Source organism: Oncorhynchus nerka, linkage group LG4, assembly GCF_034236695.1.
Source record: "Oncorhynchus nerka isolate Pitt River linkage group LG4, Oner_Uvic_2.0, whole genome shotgun sequence".
Lineage (NCBI taxonomy): Eukaryota > Metazoa > Chordata > Actinopteri > Salmoniformes > Salmonidae > Oncorhynchus > Oncorhynchus nerka.
The window spans coordinates 69,477,543-69,499,689 of record NC_088399.1 but is presented as its reverse complement, the minus strand read 5'-3'; the positions used below and the strand labels follow the sequence as shown (position 1 = coordinate 69,499,689).

General features: G+C 41.7%; 1 protein-coding gene across 2 annotated transcripts in view; it reads right to left on the bottom strand.

The window, feature by feature from the left end:
- The window catches only part of LOC115128522 (KH domain-containing, RNA-binding, signal transduction-associated protein 3-like), a 157,729-nt gene that overhangs the window by 12,469 nt on the left and 123,113 nt on the right, over window positions 1–22,147 (bottom strand). For both annotated transcript variants that reach the window (XM_029658422.2, XM_029658423.2), the window contains exon 7: window positions 4,880–4,962. In XM_029658422.2, the coding sequence (XP_029514282.1) occupies window positions 4,880–4,962 (83 nt within the window). The remainder of the gene's footprint in view (window positions 1–4,879; window positions 4,963–22,147) is intronic.

Sequence of the window (22,147 nt, the reverse complement as noted above, 5' to 3'; positions counted from 1 at the left end):
TGGTTAACAATATTTCTTAATAATCCATTTTCATATGAAATGATGATTATTTTGTTTGAAAAATAATGTATTTGTTTCTGAGACATTAAAAAGATTACTAGTAAGTCCTGTAAACAGGGAGTGTTTACAGACATATTTACAAATACCCACTGAGAGTAAAAACACATTCTGAGAGTATAAAAAGCAGGCTGGTTGCAATCATCCGACTACACTTTAAACAACACACTGTCATGTTCTAAGAAATGTCAAGAGATGTACATGATCATGTAGATGATAAACAACCTACGCTCAAAAAAATAAAGGTTCTAGGCAGTTCTGAGACTTAAATAAGTCAACAAAAATAAGTAAATAAACTGACTAGTGTGTCTCAGGAGAAAGACGCTGTAAAGTCTGGTAGCCCATTAGTCAGCCTAAGTGAGTGTCTCAAATGACACCCTATTCCATATAGTGCACTACTTTTGCACTACTACCATATGGGCCCTGATCAAATGTAGTGCACTATAATGGGAATAGGGTGCCATTTGGGACGCACACCATTTCTAACCAGACAACAGATCTCAAAATCTCTTTGAGTCTAGCATCATGCCTCTGGGCAGAACAGAGCCGAGCACACCCCACCAAGCACACACACACCAAACCAAGCACACACACACCCCACCAAGCACACACACAACCCACCCAGCCTCTACATGATGGACTCCATTTGTCTTCTGCCTTAAGCCTCTGTGATTATTCACCACATGGCTGCAGATAGACATCAGGGCTCAGGGCCAGCCTAACCCCAGTGACTCCCTCTGCCTCTCTGCAGATCTAACAGGCAGGCAGGCAGGCAGACTTTAAGATGTACCCCCCTTTAAGATGTACCCCAACTACATAGAGGACGGGGGGGGGGGAGGGGGGGCAGAGACTCTGGCCCTAAGGCACGGGTGTCAAACTCATTCCAAGGAGGGACTAGTGTCTTCTGGTTTTTCAATTAAGACCCAGACAACCAGGTGAGGGGAGTTCTTTACTAATCAGTTACTAATCAGTTACCTTTACTAATCAAGTCCAAGGAAGGAGCAAAAACCTGCAGACACTCGGCCCTGCGTGGAATGAGATTGACACATGGACCCTAGTCAGTTGCATAACTGAATGCATTCAAAAATATATATCTTCCACATTTAACACAACCCCTCCGCAGGGGGATGCCTTAAACAATGTCCACGTCATCAGTGCCCGGGTAGCAGTTGTTGTTGGGGGTTAACTGCCTTGCTCAAGGGCAGTTCGGCAAAACATTTTTTTTTCTGCTGGGGTGTTCGAACCAGCAAACCTTTGATTACTGGCCCAATGCTCTTAACAGCCAGGCTACCTGCCATCCCAAGAGAGAGAGTGTGTGAGAGATGTAGGCTGCCTGGCCTTGGCGACATATATCCTGACACGGCCACAAAAGAAAACATCAACCATCCCTCCTCACAAAACATGGGACAGCCTAATATGTTATTTTTTTTCTCTCTCCTTTACCCCCCTTACAGCTGCCACTAATGCGATTTTTGACATCTTAAGTGCAGCAACAATCAGGCCCTCTTTGAAACTGCCCATGCAAGCAGAACATACAGAATAAAGGAGAGGAGGGAAGATGGTGTGACAACAGCAGGGATGCATCCCAAATGGTGCCCTATTCCCTATTTAGTGTACTACTTTTGAGCAGAGTCAAAAGTAATGCGCTATATAGGGAATATGGTGTCATTTGGGAAGCATCCCTGATGCAGGACCGATAAAAGAGAGAGATGGCAGCAAACAAGCCAACGTGCCATAGCAAAGTCCTTTGACCTTAAGTGACATGGTGAGGGTGATCACTCCCTTGATATGAGAAAATCAATTCTGTGCGTTTAGTTGCAGGGTCTTCTGTTTCTATCAGGGGTTGGAATGGACATTATTTCCCAATCGTTTCATTCTGAACAGACCCATTATTTGTTGGGGTTCCCTTCCACTGTTCCGACTAGCAAAAAATAGTTCTGAACCAGTTCGAACCCCCAAAAAGTACCGGTTTATATTGTTCCTTTCTGTTCCTTTTTCAAAAATGTGAAATAAAATAAAAATCATTAGATTACGTGACCAATTGGGTTATAGTTGTTTAGGTGCATTGGAGAGACAAGTGACATTTTGTGAGTTGGGAGAGAACGAGAGAGGGTGGAGTAGGAGGCTTGACTTGAAGTGCTGGGCATCTTATGACATGTATAATCTGAATTAGGCCCACAGAATTATACCTACAGAGGAGCGGTTTCTATGAAGGAACTTTGAATGTCTTTGAACTTCCGAGAGTTGGCTTAACGTTGCACTAGAGCTAGCTAGCTAGCTAACAAGCTTGTGTGTGCAGAGTGGCACCAGAATTAAAATAAAAACATGGAACATAAATGCCCGGAACATAACATCATTTTAATAACTGGTTCCCATGTTCCAGAATAGTATAGATCACTTTTGTTCCCGGTTCTGATTCTGTTCCTCGAAAAATGTTGGTTCTGTTCCCTGACCCGGTCCCAACCCCTGGTTTGTATTGCATAGAGCTATAGGACACCAAACAGCCATGTAGCTGCATGGTCTTCTGTTGCTGTTACATAGATCCAAACAACCAAACAGCCATTTGGGCTTCATGAGGCAAAAATGGCCTGACACATGAAAATAGGAATAAAAAATATTATCACAAGGGATCCACTGGTATTTGTCAAACTATGGCATTATGGTTCAAATACGTCATGACAGGACATCAGATTGAGAAGTTACAATAGAAAGACAGCTATCAACATTATTTAGTTCAAAAGCTTGTTTTCCCTCAATCTCACTCTGAGCCCCCAAACTGGTTCTTCCATGTTGGCACTAAGTCGTGCACTGTTCATTCCTGGCTGTTCTGGTCACCCCTCCGTATGTTCCATTAGAGTTCAATCTATTAGAGGTTGTTTCATTTCTATTGGTCATGATGTAAAGGATGTTTCTCTACAGTATCTATAATTCAGAACTATCTCGTTCTCCTTCAGAACTATAATATTCATGACCTCGTTTCTTTCTATGAAATGTTTTTGTATCTCCGTTGATTCTTGGAATGATATCAAAAGTCATTCTAATCCCTAAATGTGAATTGTTCCCCAGCCGATCATTACCGACAGATGGATGCTGTTTTCATAATGACATCCCTATAGTTAGATGGAGATTTCATTTTCAGAAATGTTTTCCTTATTTCTGTTGACCAAATATTTGAGCAGGATGATTTTTTTACTGAGCAACATTAGAATTCAGCCAATTTAACTGTTTTGATAAACATTGATTTAGACTAAAGGTAGGCAAAGGTCTGATAAGCAAGCATGATTTTCAATTTGGAATAGGCTACAGAAGGATGGAGTCTCCTATTTATATTCCGTTTCATCTCCAACAATTGGGATTTGTATTTCTAGGTTAGTATTCCCTATTTTTGTAGGCTATTTCTATAACTCAGATCCAACTCTTTATAACAGCACCATTTTTTTAAATTCTAAATTAAATGTACATAATCCTCTAGGCCTACAGAATTCTCCAATACAGCCTGAGATTGGTTTGGATGTGGGTTTGATAGAGAAGTCATTCACCCGGAGAGTTAATAAAATACTCATAATTGAAGGGGAAAGTTTTCCTGATATTCCTTATACTTATCCATGCCATACGCAATCAAGAAATCGGTAGCCTTTCAACATTAGGAAATGCAATATTTTCTGTAGATAAGCCTAGCGCTATCAGTCTAGCACCTCAATGAGTCACACATCTTACATCACACTTGACTCGAGTCATTCAACATTAGGTAACAAACTGTTATTTTAAATAAAGAAAATACCCAAATAAAATGGCAAAGCAGCCTACTAAATATGCCAAGCCTAAACAAATCAATTGAATAGCCTAAATAAACGAGTACATTTAATAAGTAAAACAATTCAATGAAATAGCTCAGGTCCTGAAAATATGGGTGACCTTTTCCCCTCCGTATCCACAATGTGCATCAATGAGGCGAATACAGACGATTTGCCTGTCGGTTTTTCCACCCTGTGCTCTCTTTCATTCCGTTTCTTCTTCACTTCAGTTAGGAACAACTCCATTTTTCAGAAACGTACTTTATACAGACTATCATTCTTTTCTGCTGCATCCTCCTCCTCGCCCACAACAAGTAGGCATATTGCCCATTTCACCCCGCATCATGTGAAGTGCGCAGTAGCTGGTTTTCATGAAGCAAATATGTCGTTTTGTCACAAAATGATATTGACATATTTGGTTTGATGAAAGGGGACCGACCCCCTGACAATAATTTAAGAGAACAAACTGTAAATATAAAATGTTATTGAGTGCAATTTACATTTCTGTTGTTTAGGAACTAATCTCTTCAAATATAATTTCAGATCTGGTGTGTATTTCACAAATGTTCACACAGATTCCAAGCCCGTGGCCAACGAGCAGGATCCGACCCGATTTGTGAAGACCTCTAGTTCACATGCTGTTACTTGGAGAACTACCATGCTAATATGCTGATGTATAGGGATGCGAATGGAGAACTAGCATGCTAATCTGATGTGTAGGTTCACAAGCTGCTAATGGAGAACTAGCATGCTAACAGGTTAATCTGATGTAAAGCATTGATGCAATATACTGCCAACAACCTCTGACAAACAATGTATTTTTATTAAGACAAATCCTTATGGGGTCCACTTGATTTGCCCACCCACGTATCCTTTAACCCCCTATTTAACTAATAAAGAATAAGGGTGTACACCATAAATATGTACTATATCTATAGTTTTGTCTTGCTAAAACACGGGTTAGGATGACAAGGAGACCCGGAGAATACATTTAGGTACAGCCCGAGAAACAGGAAACGGACTCTTACTTCTGTCCTTGATTGCTGTAACTAGTGTCGTAGGAGTCATAACCCTGGTCATCGTAAGCTGTCCCGTATCCATCATCATATTCCTGGAGATAGAAAGAGAGGATAAAATACATAAAGAACATTTATTAACATCACCACAATTTCATTATTCTGCGCTCTGCTACCACCTATGAAAGGATTTGAGGATGAATCAGAAGAGGAAGATGAAATCCCTTGTCTGCCATGGGACTGGTCAGTCAGTCCAGGTCACTTCATTTGGTCATAACATAGTGTGCTTCTACCTATAGTTAGAACTGTACTACCTACTTTAGAACTGTACTACCTACTTTAGAACTGTACTATTCATCAACCATGCTGTAAACCTCTGTTAATTCCTGGAAGTATGTCAAAAGCAATTCTTCAGAACCCTAAATGTGAATTGTTCCCCAACCGATCATTACCAACAGCTGGATGCAGCTGTAATCAATTAAAGATCAGCACAGATGTACAGATGTAGGATCTTAATGTAACCACTCTTTTGTTGGTGAGAATTTTCCTGCAAAGCAGGAAATGCACATTTGCAGCATATTCAAGGTTTAAAAAGGCTTCTACAGTTTGTCATTTCCACTTTAAAATGTCAGACTTGATTTGCCCTAATGAAAAATGGATCAACCACTACACAAAATAATGAATTATAATCCACATGATAATTCACATTTCCCGTTGCTGCATGGTTCTTTTCCTGCCGTAGCAAAAACTGTCTCAAATTAAGATCCTACATCAGTATTATTCTGTCATTTCAAATGTATTTCATGTGTAAATGTTTATTTTATGCATCTGTTAACTGTCATTGATCTGAAGACACCACCCCACACATAGATTTTTCTACCGTTTCAAACTACTATTTACTGATCTCAAATCAGATACATTATTTCTCAATTGTGAACATAGGAGAAGGATAGTGGATGTACCACTGTTCCATGTAGCTCTATCCTTGTGTATATGTGTGTATGTGTGTACGTGTGTATGTGTGTATGTGTACGCGTGTGTATGAGTCCATTTCATCACCATCTGCTTGTGCTCCAGCAATACCACCTCTCCTCCCCCTACTCATCCCCTTCAACACCCCCCAGCCCCCTAGCCCCCTGCCTAGAGGAACATCAAAGGGGCGCACAGCCGCACCCATCCTAATTTGGGATAAATGGGACTTATGTTCCACAAAGATGTGGACCCCTCATGACACATCCCTCACTCCCCTCAACCCCCCAACCCTCCACCACTAATTCCATCTGGGTGATTTGCATGCATGAACTGTGAGAATTACAGCGACAGAGAATGTGTGCGAGAGAGAGTCAACATACTCATCATCATCTCCATTCTCCATGTTATTATGAAGGCCGCTAATGCGTGATTAGAAACATGCTTCTGCCAAATGACACTATTTGAATCCACTCTTTTATCTTTAATCCCGAGGAAGCTAACTTACTAACTAATTGTGTACGATGATGGAAAATAAAGTTAATCAAAGTTGGGCTGGTGCTGTGGCTGTGTGAATCTGTATCCGTCCCAAATGACACCCTATTCCTTCCTAAGCAGTGCACTATATGGGGTATAGGGTGCCAATTGGGAGGTACGCTCTGTTACAAATAGAGTTCCCTGGCCTCTGGCTTCCTAATCACCACAGTATCAACATCATTATTACCATGTTAGATCACTGGTGTGTCATGGTGGTTTGTTGGTGGATGGTGTATTATTGACTGTCATTATACAATGTTTGAATGTGGCATCAAAAGGCTATTGATCCTATAAATATGATACATAGCGATATAATATATGATTCAAATTAGAAATTTCATTCCAAAATGCTTTATATACATTTTTAGAAATATTGGTATTTAGCTTTAATTCTTTAAAGAAATGATTGGTGTGTTTGTTCTCTATTTAATCATGGCATGGGGTTGTACAATGACAGATATGTACTGTACAGTGCCTTTGGAAAATATTCAGACCACTTCTTTTTGTCCACATTTTGTTACATTACAGCCTTATTCTAAAATTGATTAAATTCCTTTTTTTCCTCATCAGGTTTTTACATAAGTATTCATGAGACTCGAAATTGATCTCAGGTGCATCCTGTTTCCATTGATCATCCTTGAGATGTTTCTACAACTTCATTGGAGTCCACCTGTGGTAAATTCAATTGATGGCACATGATTTAGAAAGGCACACCTGTCTATATAAGGTTGACAGTGCATGTCACAGCAAAAACCAAGCCATGAGGACGAAGGAATTGTCCGTAGAGCTCAAAGACATCAGAACCTACAGTGAAGCATGGTGGTGGCAGCATCGTGCTGTGGGGATGTTTTTTTATTGGCAGGGACTGGGAGACTAGTCAGGAACAAGTAAAAGATTAACAAAGCATAGTAAAGAGAGATCCTTGATGAAAGCCTGCTCCAGAGCACTCAGGACCTCAGACTGGGGACAAAGATTCAATAGGACAATGACCCTAAGCACACAGACAACGTAGGAGTGGCTTTGGAACATGTCTCTGAATGTCCTAGAATGTCCTAGAGTGGCCCAGCCAGAGCCCGGACTTGAACCCAATCGAACATCTCTGGAGAGACTTGAAAATAGCTTTGCAGCAACATTCCGACAGAGCGTTAGAGGATCTGCAGAGAACAATGGAAGAAACTCTGTGCCAAGCTTGTAGCATCATACCCTAGAAGACTCGATTCTGTAATTGCTGCCAAAAGTTAAGATAGCCCCCTTTTTTTCAATTTTCTCCTAAATGACATACCCAAATCTAACTGCCTGTAGCTCAGGCCCTAATGCAAGGATATGTATATTCTTCGAACCATTTGAAAGGAAACACTTTGAAGTTTGTGGAAATGTGAACTGAATGTAGGAGAATATAACAGATCTGGTAGAAGAAAAAAAAAGGAAAAAAATCTACCACCATCTTTGAAATGCAAGATAATTCTGATGGTGTACACAAGATGGAAGCAGTGTATGTGCAAAGTTTCAGACGGATAACTTGAAGTATGAGCGAGCTACAGGACATTTAGTGTGAAGTCACCCAGGTACATTTGGGCAAATCGTGAAAGTGTCACACTCTGACCATAGTTTGCGTTGTTTGTTTCTATGTTTTGTTTGGTCAGGGTGTGATATGAGTGGGCATTCTATGTTGTATGTCTAGTTTGTCTGTTTCTATGTGTTTGGCCTGATATGGTTCTCAATCAGAGGCAGGTGTTAGTCGTTGTCTCTGATTGGTAACCCTATTTAGGTAGCCTGTTTTGTATTGTGGGGTGTGGGTGATTGTTCCTGTTTCCAGTGTTCCTGTGTTGGTATTCACGTTATGGGACTGTTTCGTCTTCGTTCTTTTTTGCCGGTTCATTGTTTTTGTACGTTGTTTAAGTATCCCATTAAAAAATGGATAATCATCACGCTGCATTTTGGTCCTCCTCTCTTTCTAACGAAGACAATCGTTACAGAATCACCCACCACCAAAGGACCAAGCAGCGTGGAAACGGGCAGCCGCAGGAGAGGCAGCGATATCAGGACTCCTGGACATGGGAGCAAGATCTGGACTATGTCACTACTTGGCAAGAGATAGACAGGTGGTCGGTCGACCCAGGGAGAGTGCCGGAGCCCGCCTGGGATTCTCTGGAGCAGTGTGAGGAGGGATACCGGCGTATGGAGTTGGCACGACGATCATGGAAGCCCGAGAGGCAGCCCCAAAAATGTATTGGGGGAGGCACACGGGAAGGGTGGCTAAGGCAGGTAGGAGACCTGCGCCAACTCCCCGCGCTTACCGTGGAGAGAGAGGGCATCGTACTGGTCAGGCACCGTGTTATGCCCATGTTCTGAATTATGTCACGGTACATTTCAAAAGTGCTAAACAAATAGTTATACTGACTGTGTCCATCCTAACTCACTCATTAATATCTTAATCGAAATTACGGATTGCCTCTTATCCGCTTGTCATCCCCTTATGCCATAGTTTGTACATCTTAAATGTCATTAGAATCCACATTTATTTAAGCAAGTCAGCCTTAACAGCAATGTTTTTTTTAAAGGCAGTAAATGTTGCTGAATGAACTGTTTCGCTGCCAGACAAGGCTCCACTGATAGCCAGGTGTAGCAGTGGTAAGATTGTGGGACTGCTGTTGGGACAGCTTTAGGTAGGCCATTTGTGGGCACCGTTTGACACTGTTATAGAGCAATTACTGTATATTTTAGTGTTGTGTAGTGTTGTGCGTTATGTGCAGTTTAATATATGTCTCATCAGGCTCAGATAGCTTCAGGATGGAATGTTCATGCTGATCAAAGCTCTAATCAAATCCAGTGATTTATTCTCGGGATGGAACAATTGTAAAATAACAGGAAAATATTAAACCCCAGTACAGAGATGAGGTAGTCATTCAAAAATTATGTTAAATACTATTATTGCAAAAATATCATGTTAAACACTATTACTGAGTCCATGCATCTAACATGACTTGTTAAGCAAAATGTTTGCCATGACGAAAGGGTTGAATACTTATTGACTCAATACATTTTAGCTTTTCATTTTTATTCATTTGTAAAAACGTCGAAAATCATAATTCCACTTCGACATTACAGCTACTGTTGTGTAGGCCAGAGACAAAACAAAATCTGAATTTAATCCATTTTAAAAACAGGCTGTAACACAATAAAATGTGGAAATGTGAACAAAGTAAAGTGGTGGGAATACTTTCTGACAGCATCCATCAGTCTATTAATATTAAATTATAGAAAATCTCAGCAAAATGGTAAAAAGTAAAACCATGTAGCTGTGGCTGATCAAGTATGCATACAGTAGCTAGCCTCACTTATCAAATAAATTAGTCTCAGTTGAGTATGAAAAGCGAGAAGGAGATGATCCTAGATCGGAGAGAGAACACAGTTTTTGTTCAAGCGGAAGAGAGTCAGCCCAGAAATAAAAATCATTTTCTAGTCCATAAATAATGAAACAGTGGAAAATCTTCACAGCAACTTGATTCACTAATCCAGTTCAAGAATCTATACAAATATTATTTGTATCTGAAATACATGCCTGCACGATGAGCGCATGATACATGATACAATGACACAGAAAAGTTATTGTCCATATCTTCTTTTGATTAGTCAGTTGCAACAACATTGAGAAAACAAATACTGTGCAACATGCTTAATGAATAGCATTTACAGTATATTCACATAATGAATAACATTATGGAATCATCTCTTTCTCTGTCAGACACAGTAATAAGGTCATTGTTCTACTCCGTTGCGTAGATCCATTTTTAAATATGTCCTCTCGGCATTCCATTACTAATCTTAATATGTCCTGACCCCATGTAGCTGATCATAACATGGTTTTGGTTATAATGTAATCTGATTACGACTGAAACTAAATGGATCTATAGAGCAGAAAAACCCAAGCACTTGTTTTTTTCCATAACATGTAGCATGTCAGAGAAATATGCAACAACAATAAAAAGTTAACTCTGTAACTTAGTAAGGTGCTGGGGGTCAAGCAGACAGGTCTGGAGGTCATTTATGACAAGAGAGCCTTCACAAAAGGCGCACAAGGTATTGATGCACCCCAGACATCCTCTTTACCAGGAGTTTGAGCTCTACCTCTAAGTATAGCGTTACAGGGCACCGGGGCACAAAAGGAGTAGAACAAGACAATCCTTTGTCCCAAGTGGAATGAAACCCAACCACCAGTAGGATAAGAAGGCTGGTACCATTAACACTGTAGTTGACTGCATGTACTGATGTGTATAGTGTACAGATTCATCCTTGATCTCTCAGGAACTGCACCTTTTCTACCTGCATTTATTGTCAGTACGTCTATGCCTGATTATGCGTTTTCATACACTAAGTGTACAAAACAATAAGAACACCTGCTCTTTCCATGACATAGACTGACCAGGTGAATCCAAATTAAAGCTATGATCCCTTGATTTCAATCAGTGCAGATGAAAGGAGGAGACCGGTTAAAGAAGGATTTTTTCACTCACAAGACTCCATGTTCAACAAACAGATTACCGACCATTTCGAATCTCACCATACCTTCTCTGCTATGCAATCTGGTTTCAGAGCTGGTCATGGGTGCACCTCAGCCACGCTCAAGGTCCTAAACGACATCTTAACCGCCATCGATAAGAAACATTACTGTGCAGCCGTATTCATTGATCTGGCCAAGGCTTTCGACTCTGTCAATCACCACATCCTCATCGGCAGACTCGACAGCCTTGGTTTCTCAAATGATTGCCTCGCTTGGTTCACCAACTACTTCTCTGATAGAGTTCAGTGTGTCAAATCGGAGGGTCTGCTGTCCGGACCTCTGGCAGTCTCTATGGGGGTGCCACAGGGTTCAATTCTTGGACCGACTCTCTTCTCTGTATACATCAATGAGGTCGCTCTTGCTGCTGGTGAGTCTCTGATCCACCTCTACGCAGACGACACCATTCTGTATACTTCCGGCCCTTCTTTGGACACTGTGTTAACAACCCTCCAGGCAAGCTTCAATGCCATACAACTCTCCTTCCGTGGCCTCCAATTGCTCTTAAATACAAGTAAAACTAAATGCATGCTCTTCAACCGATCGCTACCTGCACCTACCCGCCTGACCAACATCACTACTCTGGACGGCTCTGACTTCGAATACGTGGACAACTACAAATACTTAGGTGTCTGGTTAGACTGTAAACTCTCCTTCCAGACCCATATCAAACATCTCCAATCCAAAGTTAAATCTAGAATTGGCTTCCTATTTCGCAACAAAGCATCCTTCACTCATGCTGCCAAACATACCCTTGTAAAACTGACCATCCTACCAATCCTCGACTTTGGCGATGTCATTTACAAAATAGCCTCCAATACCCTACTCAACAAATTGGATGCAGTCTATCACAGTGCAATCCGTTTTGTCACCAAAGCCCCATATACTACCCACCATTGCGACCTGTACGCTCTCGTTGGCTGGCCCTCGCTTCATACTCGTCGCCAAACCCACTGGCTCCATGTCATCTACAAGACCCTGCTAGGTAAAGTCCCCCCTTATCTCAGCTCGCTGGTCACCATAGCATCTCCCACCTGTAGCACACGCTCCAGCAGGTATATCTCTAGTCACCCCCAAAACCAATTCTTTCTTTGGCCGCCTCTCCTTCCAGTTCTCTGCTGCCAATGACTGGAACGAACTTCAAAAATCTCTGAAACTGGAAACACTTATCTCCCTCACTAGCTTTAAGCACCAACTGTCAGAGCATCCTACAGATTACTGCACCTGTACATAGCCCACCTATAATTTAGCCCAAACAACTACCTCTTTCCCAACTGTATTTCATTTATTTATTTATTTTGCTCCTTTGCACCCCATTATTTTTATTTCTACTTTGCACATTCTTCCATTGCAAAACTACCATTCCAGTGTTTTATTGTGCTATATTGTATTTACTTTGCCACCATGGCCTTTTTTGCCTTTACCTCCCTTCTCACCTCATTTGCTCACATTGTATATAGACTTGTTTATACTGTATTATTGACTGTATGTTTGTTTTACTCCATGTGTAACTCTGTGTCGTTTCTGTCGAACTGCTTTGCTTTATCTTGGCCAGGTCGCAATTGTAAATGAGAACTTGTTCTCAACTTGCCTATCTGGTTAAATAAAGGTGAAATAAAAAATAAAAATAAAAATGTTACACAATAAATGTTTGTTTTGTTAGATAAAGCCCCTCTTTATGTACAAAAACCTCAGTTTTGTTGGTGCGTTTTGTTCAGTAATTCATTGGCACAAAGCACGGTCACAGCAGGCAGACGAAAAATCCATAAAGTACCATAAAAGTTCGTAGAAACATGTCAAACGATGTTTAGAATCAATCCTCAGGTTGTTTTTTGTCTGAATAATCAATAACATTTCAACCGGACAATATCTCCATCAATAGAAAAGGAAAAACAAGAAAGGCGCACTCCTCGTCACGCGCAGCAAACATCTCTGGAGATTTCCACTGTCCACTCATTGAAAGTGGTGTTTCTCCCTCATTTTTCAGAGTAAAAGCCTGAAACAATGCCTAAAGACTGGCCACATGTCGTGGAAGCCATAGGGATCGTGAACTGGGTCATAAGTCTTTGTATGGTGGATAGGCTTTCAATGGAAAAACAGCCATTTCAAAATAATCGCATTTCCTGGATGGATTTTCCTCAGGTTTTCACCTGCCATATCAGTTCTGTTATACTCACAGACATTATTTTAACAGTTTTGGAACTTTAGAGTGTTTTCTATCCAATACTACCATGCTAATGCATATCCTAGCTTCTGGGCCTGAGTAACAGGCAGTTTACATAGGGCACCATATTCATCCAAACTACTCAATACTGCGCCCGTTCCCAGAAAGGTTTTAAGTCTTGAGACAATTGAGACCTGGATTGTGTGTGTGCTTCTCAGAGGGTGAATGGGCAAGACAAACGATTTGAGTACCTTTGAATGGGGTTTGGTAGTACAGTTGCCAGGCGCACCAGTTTGTGTCAAGAACTGCAACACTGCTGTGTTTTTCATGATCGCTTTCGACACCAAATGTACTGAATACACTGAGTGTACAAAACATTAAGAACACCTTCCTAATATTGGGTCCATGCCCCGACTATTTGAGGCTGTTCTGAGGGCAAAAAGGTTGGGTTGACTCAATATTAGGAAGGTGTTCTTAATGTTTTTGCACACTCAGTGTATTCAGTACATTTGGAAAGTATTCAGACCCCTTCACTTTTTGCACATTTTGTTATGTTACAGCCTTATTCTAAAATTGATTAAATCGTTTTTCCCCCTCTCATACATCTAGACACAATTCCCCATAATGATGAAACAAAAACAGGTTTTTATAAATTTTTGCAAATGTATAAAAATTAAAATAAATTATATATCATATTTACATGATTCAGAACCTTTACTCAGTAATTTGTTGAAGCGCCTTCGACAGCGATTACAGACTCAAGTCTTCTTGGGTATGACGCTACAAGCTTGGTACACCTGTATTTGGGGAGTTTCTGCCAGTCTTCTCTGCAGATCACCTCAAGCTCTGTCAGGTTGGATGGTCGAGGTATTTTTACTTCAAGTTCAAGTCCAGGCTCTGGCTGGACCACTCAAGGACATTCAGAGACTTGTCCCAAAGCCACTCCGGCGTTGTTTTCGCTGTGTGCTTGGCGTCGTTGTCCTGTTGAAAGATAAACATTTGCCCCAGTCATGAGGTCCTGAGCGTTCTGGAGCAGGTTTTCATCAAGGATCTCTCTGTACTTTGCTCCATTCATCTTTCCCTCGATCCTGACTAGTCTCCCAGTCTCTGCCGCTGAAAAACACCACCATGCTCCACCGTAGGGATGGTGCCTGGTTTCCTCCAGACGTGACACTTGGCATTTAGGTCAAAGAGCTCAATCTTGGTTTCATCAGACTAGAGAATCTTATTTCTCATGGTCTGAGAGTCCTTTAGGTGCCTTTTACTGAGGAGTGGCTTCCGTCTGGCCATTTTATCATAAAGGCCTGATTTGTGGAGTGCTACAGAGACGGTTGTCCTTCTGGAAGGTTCTCCCATCCCCACAGAGGAACTCTGGAGCTCTCTGAGTGACCATCGGGTTCTTGGTCACCTCCCTGACCAAGGCCCTTCTCCCCTGATTGCTCAGTTTGGCAGCCAGCTCTAGGAAGAGTCTAGGTGGTTCCAAACTTCTTCCATTTAAGAATGACGGAGGCCACTGTGTTCTTAGGGACCTTCAATGCTGCAAAGAAATGTTGGTACCCTTCCCCAAATCTGTGCCTCGACGCAATCCTGTCTTGGAACTCTACAGACAATTCCTTGGATCTCATGGCTTGGTTTTTGCTCTGACATGCACTGTCAACTGTGGGACCTTATATAGACTGGTGTCTGCATTTCCAAATCACGTCCAATCAATTGATTTTACCAAAGGTGGACTTCAATGAATTTGTAAAAAAAAACATCTCAAGGAAGATCAATGGAAACAGGATGCACCTGAGCTCAATTCCGAGTCTCATAGGAAAGATATTTCTGTTTTTTATTTGTAATACATTTGCAACCATTAAAAGAAAACAGTTTTTGCTTTGTCTGTATATATTTTTTAAATCCGTTTTAGAATAAGGCTGTAACTTAACAAAATGTGGATAAAAGGAAGGGGTCTGAATACTTTCCGAATGCACTGAATATACTGTACTGCAACCAAGATTTCCCCACAGGGATGATAAAGGCATTATCTTATCTTTAACATAACCATGGATGACAGACATGTTAGTAATACAAGCCCTTAGCGGGAAGGCTACATGTATGGTTGACAATCTATTTGAAGGCTACTGTCCCTTACCATGTAATGGCACTTTAATTCCTCTCTCTCAGACCCAACTTTATCAGGGTGCTGTCCTTCCTCATCTCAGTGTTGTTACTCTGTGGTGTTCAGTGCCACTTTAAATCCACATTAGAGCCTAACAATGTCATGTTATTGTCGTTTAACTTACCAGCTCCAGTGAGTTTAGGGGAGAACTGAAACCAGAACATGACTGTTTTACTAAGCATGCTCGCAGGTTAGCAACAACTTGTATTATGTTAGCTGGACTTTTCTTTAGAGAGATGGGCCTTTGGCAAATTTTGAACGGCTTTTCAGTCAGAAACTTGATTGCGATTGGTAATGGTAGTCACATACCTTTGTTTCACCTCTTGCAAAGCACTGATAGCACAGCTCAGTAACTAGCAGTCTGAATGAAATGTGCTTGAGGGATAAATGAGGGCATACACACAAACAGCACTAATACAAGATGGCTACATTTCCAAGTTCAAACAGGATTAAAGGGATGAAAGGGAAGGATGGAGCAGAGACAGAGGGGAGCATACAGAAGAGAAAGGGAGCAGAAGAGAAGACTGAGATAGAGACAGCCGACAGAGAAAGGGAGCAGAAGAGAAGACAGAGATAGAGACAGCCGACAGATAAAGCAAATCGAGAGAGCGAGAGGGCGAGAGCAGAGAAACAGCTCCTAAGTGAGTCTTTCATTTGTATGCCAGAGGAGGGCTGAGATGCATGTTGTTAAGAGATAAGGGTTGCCCTCATAGGCCAAAGAGACTAACAGAGGCTCTGGAACTGCATGTTCCAACAACAGTATCACAGACGCTTTACTGTGCTCTACAATACACCCGCTGGATCAGAGGAACAGATAGGGAAGGATGCAGCTGAAATACAGAGGGGAGGTTTGGAGTCTCACACCGCCATAGCATCTCCATGAGAGTTAGACATTATACACCCATTATGTTCATCGTCATTTCAAGTGGGATTTATGCCACTTTGAACCTACAATGAGTGTACAAAATATTAGGAACACTTTTCTAATATTGAGCTGCACCCCCCTTTCCCCCCCTTTTGCCCTCAGAACAGCCTTAATTCGTCAGGGCAAGGCATCAAAAGTGTTCCACAGGGATGCTGGCCCATGTTGACTCCAATGCTTCCCACAGTTGTGTCAAGTTGTCTGAATGTCCTTTGGGTGGTGGACCCACAAAGGAAACTGTTGAGTATGAAAAACCCAGCAGTGGGTTTTAAAATAAAATAATTCTCTCAAGGCTTAAAAATGTCTCCACCCCTTCATCTATACTGATTGAAGTAAAGTTAAGATCAATAAGGGATCTCTACCGGCTGTTGGAAGGAGAGGACCAAGGTGCAGCGTGGTCCTCTCCTTCCAACAGCTATTACAGAATCATCTACCAAGAAAGGACCAAGCAGCATGGTAACCAGGAGCAGAGGGTTCTGGACTCCTGGACTTGGGAGGAGATATTGGACGGCAAGGGACCCTGGGCACAGGCTGAGGAATATCGCCACCCCAAGGCAGAGCTGGAGGCAGCGAAAGATGAGCGGCGGCTCCAGGTTCTCCCGCCTGTCTGGAGCAGCCAGAGCCACCCGTCTGTCAGGAACTGCCAGAGCCGCCCATCTGTAAGGAGCTGCCAGAGCCGCCCGACTGTCAGGAGCTGCCAGAGCCGCCCGTCTGTCAGGAGCTGCCAGAGCCGCCCGACTGTCAGGAGCTGCCAGAGCCGCCCGACTGTCAGGAGCTGCCAGAGCCGCCCGTCAGTCAGGATCTGCCGGAGTCGCCCTTCACTCCGGGCGCTGCCGGAGTCTCCCGCCTGTCGGGCGTTGCTAGAGTCTCCCGTCTATTCGGGGCCCGCTGCAAGGGTCCCCAGTCCGAGGTCGGCAGCGAGGGTCGCCGCTCTGAAGGCGCCACTTAACCAGTTGAAGCTATGGGGGCGCTATTTCATTATTGGATTAAAAAAACGTTCCCGTTTTAAGCGCAATATTTTGTCACGAAAAGATGCTCGACTATGCATATAATTGGCAGCTTTGGAAAGAAAACACTCTGACGTTTTCAAAACTGCAAAGATATTATCTGTGAGTGCCACATAACTCATGCTACAGGCGAAACCAAGATGAAACCTCAAACAATGTGCCATGATGAGCTTATGCTCTCTGCCGTTCGTCCAAGATGTCTGCAGCATTGTGACGTATTTGTAGGCATATCATTGGAAGATTGGCCATAAGAGACTACATTTGCCAGGGGTCCGCCCGCTGTCCTTTGTCTAAATTGGTGCGTAATTCTCAGCTGCATGCATTTTCACATGGGATACAGAGGTGAAAGCACACTTCCACGAACGATATATCTTTGAAGAGATATGTAGAAAAACACCTTGAGGATTGATTCTAAACAACGTTTGCCATGTTTCAGTCGATATTATGGAGTTATTTTGGAAAAAGTTCGGCGTTTTTATAACTGAATTTTTGTTTTTTTTTGGTAGCCAAACATGATGCAGAAAACGGACCGATTTCTCCTGCACAAATAATCTTTCAGGAAAAACTGAACATTTGCTATCTAACTGAGAGTCTCCTCATTGAAAACATCCGAAGTTCTTCAAAGGTAAATGATTTATTTGAATGTTTTTCTGGTTTTTGTGAAAATGTTGCCTGCTGATGCTAACGCTAAATGCTAATGCTAAATGCTAACTCTAAATGCTAAATGCTAGTTTTGCTATGGTTGAGAAGCATATTTTTGAAAATCTGAGATGACAGTGTTGTTAACAAAAGGCTAAGCTTGAGAGCTAGCATATTGATTTCATTTCATTTGCGATTTTCATGAATAGTTAACGTTGCGTTATGGTAATGAGCTTGAGGCTGTATTCACGATCCCGGATCCGGGATGGCTCGCCGCAAGAAGTTAAGTGGGCCAAGACTATGGCGCAAGAGTCCGCGGCTGGAGTCCGCTCCTTTGGGGGGGATACTGTCACGTCCTGACCTTAGTTCCTTTTTTATGTCTCTATTTTAGTTTGGTCGGGGCGTGAGTTGGCATGGGCATTCTATGTTTTGTGTTATATGTGTTATATCTCTATGTGTTTGGCCTGGTATGGTTCCCAATCAGAGGCAGCTGGCAATCGTTGTCTCTGATTGAGAACCATACTTAGGTAGCCTGTTTTCCTATTTTGAGTGGTGAGTGATTGTTTTCTGTTGTGTGTCTGCACCAACCAGAACTGTTTTGGTCGTTCGCTTTGTTATTTTTGTTATTTCTGTGTTCATTAAATAAATACGGACACATACGACGCTGCACCTTGGTCCTCTCCTTCCAACAGCCATTACAGGATCATAGCTTTCACCTGGATTCACCTGGTCAGTCTACATCATGGAAAGATGTTTTGTACACTCATTGTATATTTAAAAACAAATAAATGTTATGGTTAAGCTATACAGTACAGATGTAGGATCTTAAATTGATCACCCTGTTGCAGGAAATGTTAAACTTGTAGTGTATATGAGGATTAAAAATACTAATTTCCCATTTCCAAATATCAGACTCGATTTTCCCTTACAAAAAATGTTTAAACCCCAACAAAAATGTAAATGAATTATAATCAACATAATAATTAACATTTTCCTGCTGTCGCGAACTGGCTCAAATGAATACCCTACCCTACCTGCATGAACAACTTTTTCTCATGATCATTATGTCACAGCCATCTGTTTTATAACAGAAATGTCTACTTTTGAAACCTGTTTTTGGTGTGCTTTGTAAGGAAAGCGTGCATGCTCTGCCCACGACATTATGTTATGAAAATCACTGTCACCAATCCAGAGAATAAAGCCAATATAATGCAAAGTGATAAACCTTTTCATGGAGCAATATAATGTTTGTATTGTATGTAACCTGTACTTATACACATTATACTGTATTCAGGAGCATTATACTGTTGTCAGCTACAATATCACACTTGTCTTCTCTTTACAGTGTCAGCATGAAGGGTGTAGTCTAGCTTCAAACACATGCACACACCCTGACTCCTAACATACAGCATAGAGGAGAATAGTCTGGGGGAATTATCATAAACAAGACTAACCCACTTGTATTGCGCAACACACACACACACACACACACGCACACACACACGCACGCACGCACGCGCACACGCGCACACACACACACACACACACACACACACACACACACACACACACACACTGCTCTGCCCCTCACCACCCAAAAGGATCATGCTGTTTGTTTATCTTATTCTACCAGATGTGGTTTTTAGCCATTCTGTTGGTTGCACAGCGCCTTCAGAAAGTAGTCACTTTTTCCACATTTTGTTGTGTTACAAAGTGGGATTAAAATATATTTCATTGTCATTTTTTTGTCTAATGATCTACACAAAGTGGAAGAATTAATTTTGGGTGTTTTTTTTTTAAGAATGGAAAATAAAACACTAATATATCATGATTAGATAAGTAATCAACCCCCTGAGTCAATACACGTATACCTGTGAGTCTTTCTGGGTAAGTCTCTAAGAACTTTGCACACCTTGATTGTACAATATTTGCCCATTATTCCTTTAAAAATTCTTCAAGCTTCGTCAAGTTGGTTGTTGATCATTGCGAGACAGTCATTTCAAGACTTGCCATAGATTTTCAAGCCGATTTAAGTTAAAACTGTGACTAGGCCACAGGAACATTCAATGTTGTTTTGGTAAGCAACTCCAGTGTATATTTGGCCTTGTGTTTTAGGTTATTGTCCTGCTGAAAGGTGAATTTGTATTCCAGTGTCTGTTGGAAAGCAGACTGAACCAAGTTTTCCTTTAGGATTTGTATCCAAAAAAAAACTCCTTAGTCTTTGCCGACCGACAAGCATACCCATAACATTACGCAGGCCCCACCATGCTCGAAAATAGGAAGAGTTGGACTCAGTGATGTGTTGAGTTGGATTGGCCCCAAATATAAGACTTTGCATTCAGGACAAAAAGTTAATTAATTTGTAAACTTTGGCAGTATTACTTTAGTGCCTTATTGCAACAGGATGCATGTTTCACTCTGTAATTTATGGGGATTCCCTCATGGGGAAATCCCTGAGCAGTTTCCTTCCTCTCCGGTAACTGAGTTAGGAAGGACGCCTGCATCTTTGTAGTGACTGGGTGTATTGTGGCACAGGTTGAGAGCTTCAAGTTCCTCAGTGTCCACATCACTAAAGAACTGTCATGGTCCACACACATAAACACAGTTGTATATAGGGCACGACAACACCTCTTCCCCCTCAGGAGGCTGAACAGATTCAGCATTGGTCCTCAGATCCTCAAAAAGTTCTACATCTGCACCATTCAGAGCATCTTGACTGGTTACATCAACGCTTGGTATGGCAACTGTTTGGCATCCGACCACAAGGCACTACAGAGAGTCGTGCATATGGCCGATTATCAGGCTGTAACACAATACAATTTGGAAATGTGGAAAAAGTCCAGGGGTGTGAATACTTTCTGAAGGCACTGTAAGTGTTTGTCTGCTTAACATGACACACTACTTATGTCGCAAAAAGCCCCTATCACAAATATAGTGCACAATTTTAACAAGGAATGGAATGCAGACACTCTCCGGCTCTGATGGAACTCATGTGTTTGAGTCCGAGGCATGTGATGCGACCAAGGCCTGCACCACACTGAATGGACAGGAAGTAAGGATGGTATGAAATAGGCCCTCTACACTTTTCTATTTTTACCAATGACCTGCACTGGTATTAAACAAAGCATGTGTGTCCATGTATGCTGATGATTCAACCGTATACGCATCAGCAACCACAGTTAATGAAGTCACTGAAACCCTTAACAAAGAGTTGCAGTCTGTTTTGGAATGGGTGGCCAGTAATAATCTGGTCCTGAACATCTCTAAAACTAAGAGCATTGCATTTGATACAAATCATTCCTTAAGCGCTAGACCTCAGCTGAAATTGGTAATGAATGGTGTGGCTGTTGAACAAGTTGAGGAGACTAAATTACTTGCCGTTACCTTACATTGTAAACTATCATGGTCAAAACATATAGATTCAATGGTTGGAAAGACCTAGTTAAGCTGCAGCTGGCTCAGAACAGAGCGGCACGTTTTGCTCTTCATTGTAATCAGAGGGCTGATATAAATACTATGCATGCCAGTCTTGTAGCGATTGTCGTTGGGAGAAGGAGAAGAGGACCAAAGTGCAGCGTGGTACATATTCATAATGACTTTTAATAAAGATGAATACTGGAACAAAAACAACAAACCGACAAACTAACAGTTCTGCAAGGTGCACCAAAAACACTAAACAGAAAATAATCACCCACAACTCAAAATGGGGAAAACAGGCTACCTAAGTATGGCTCTCAATCAGAGACAACGATAGACAGCTGCCTCTGATTGAGAACCATACCAGGCCAAACACATAGAAAAAGAAAACCTAGACCTACAACATAGAATACCCACCCACATCAAACCCTGACCAAACTAAAAATAGAAACCCACAATCTACAGTCAGGGCGTGACAAGTCTCTCTTGGCTAAGAGTTGAGGAGAGACTGACTGCATCACTTCTTCTTTTTGTAAGAAACATCATTGCGTTGAAAATCCCAAATTGTTTGCATAGTCAACTTACACACAGCTCTGACACACACACTTATCCCACCAGACATGCCACTATGGATCTTTTCATAGTCCCCAAATCCAGAACAAATTCAAGAAAACGTACAGTATTATATAGAGCCCTTATTGCATGGAACGTCCTTCCATCTCATATTGCTCAAATAAACAGCAAACCTCAAATAACAGATAAAGAAACACCTCGTGGCACAACGCCTCTCCCCTATTTGACAGTTTGTTTGCATACATTGATACAGTTGAAGTTGGACGTTTACATACACTTAGGTTGGAGTCAAACTATATAGTTAACAAACTATAGTTTTGGCAAGTTTGTTAG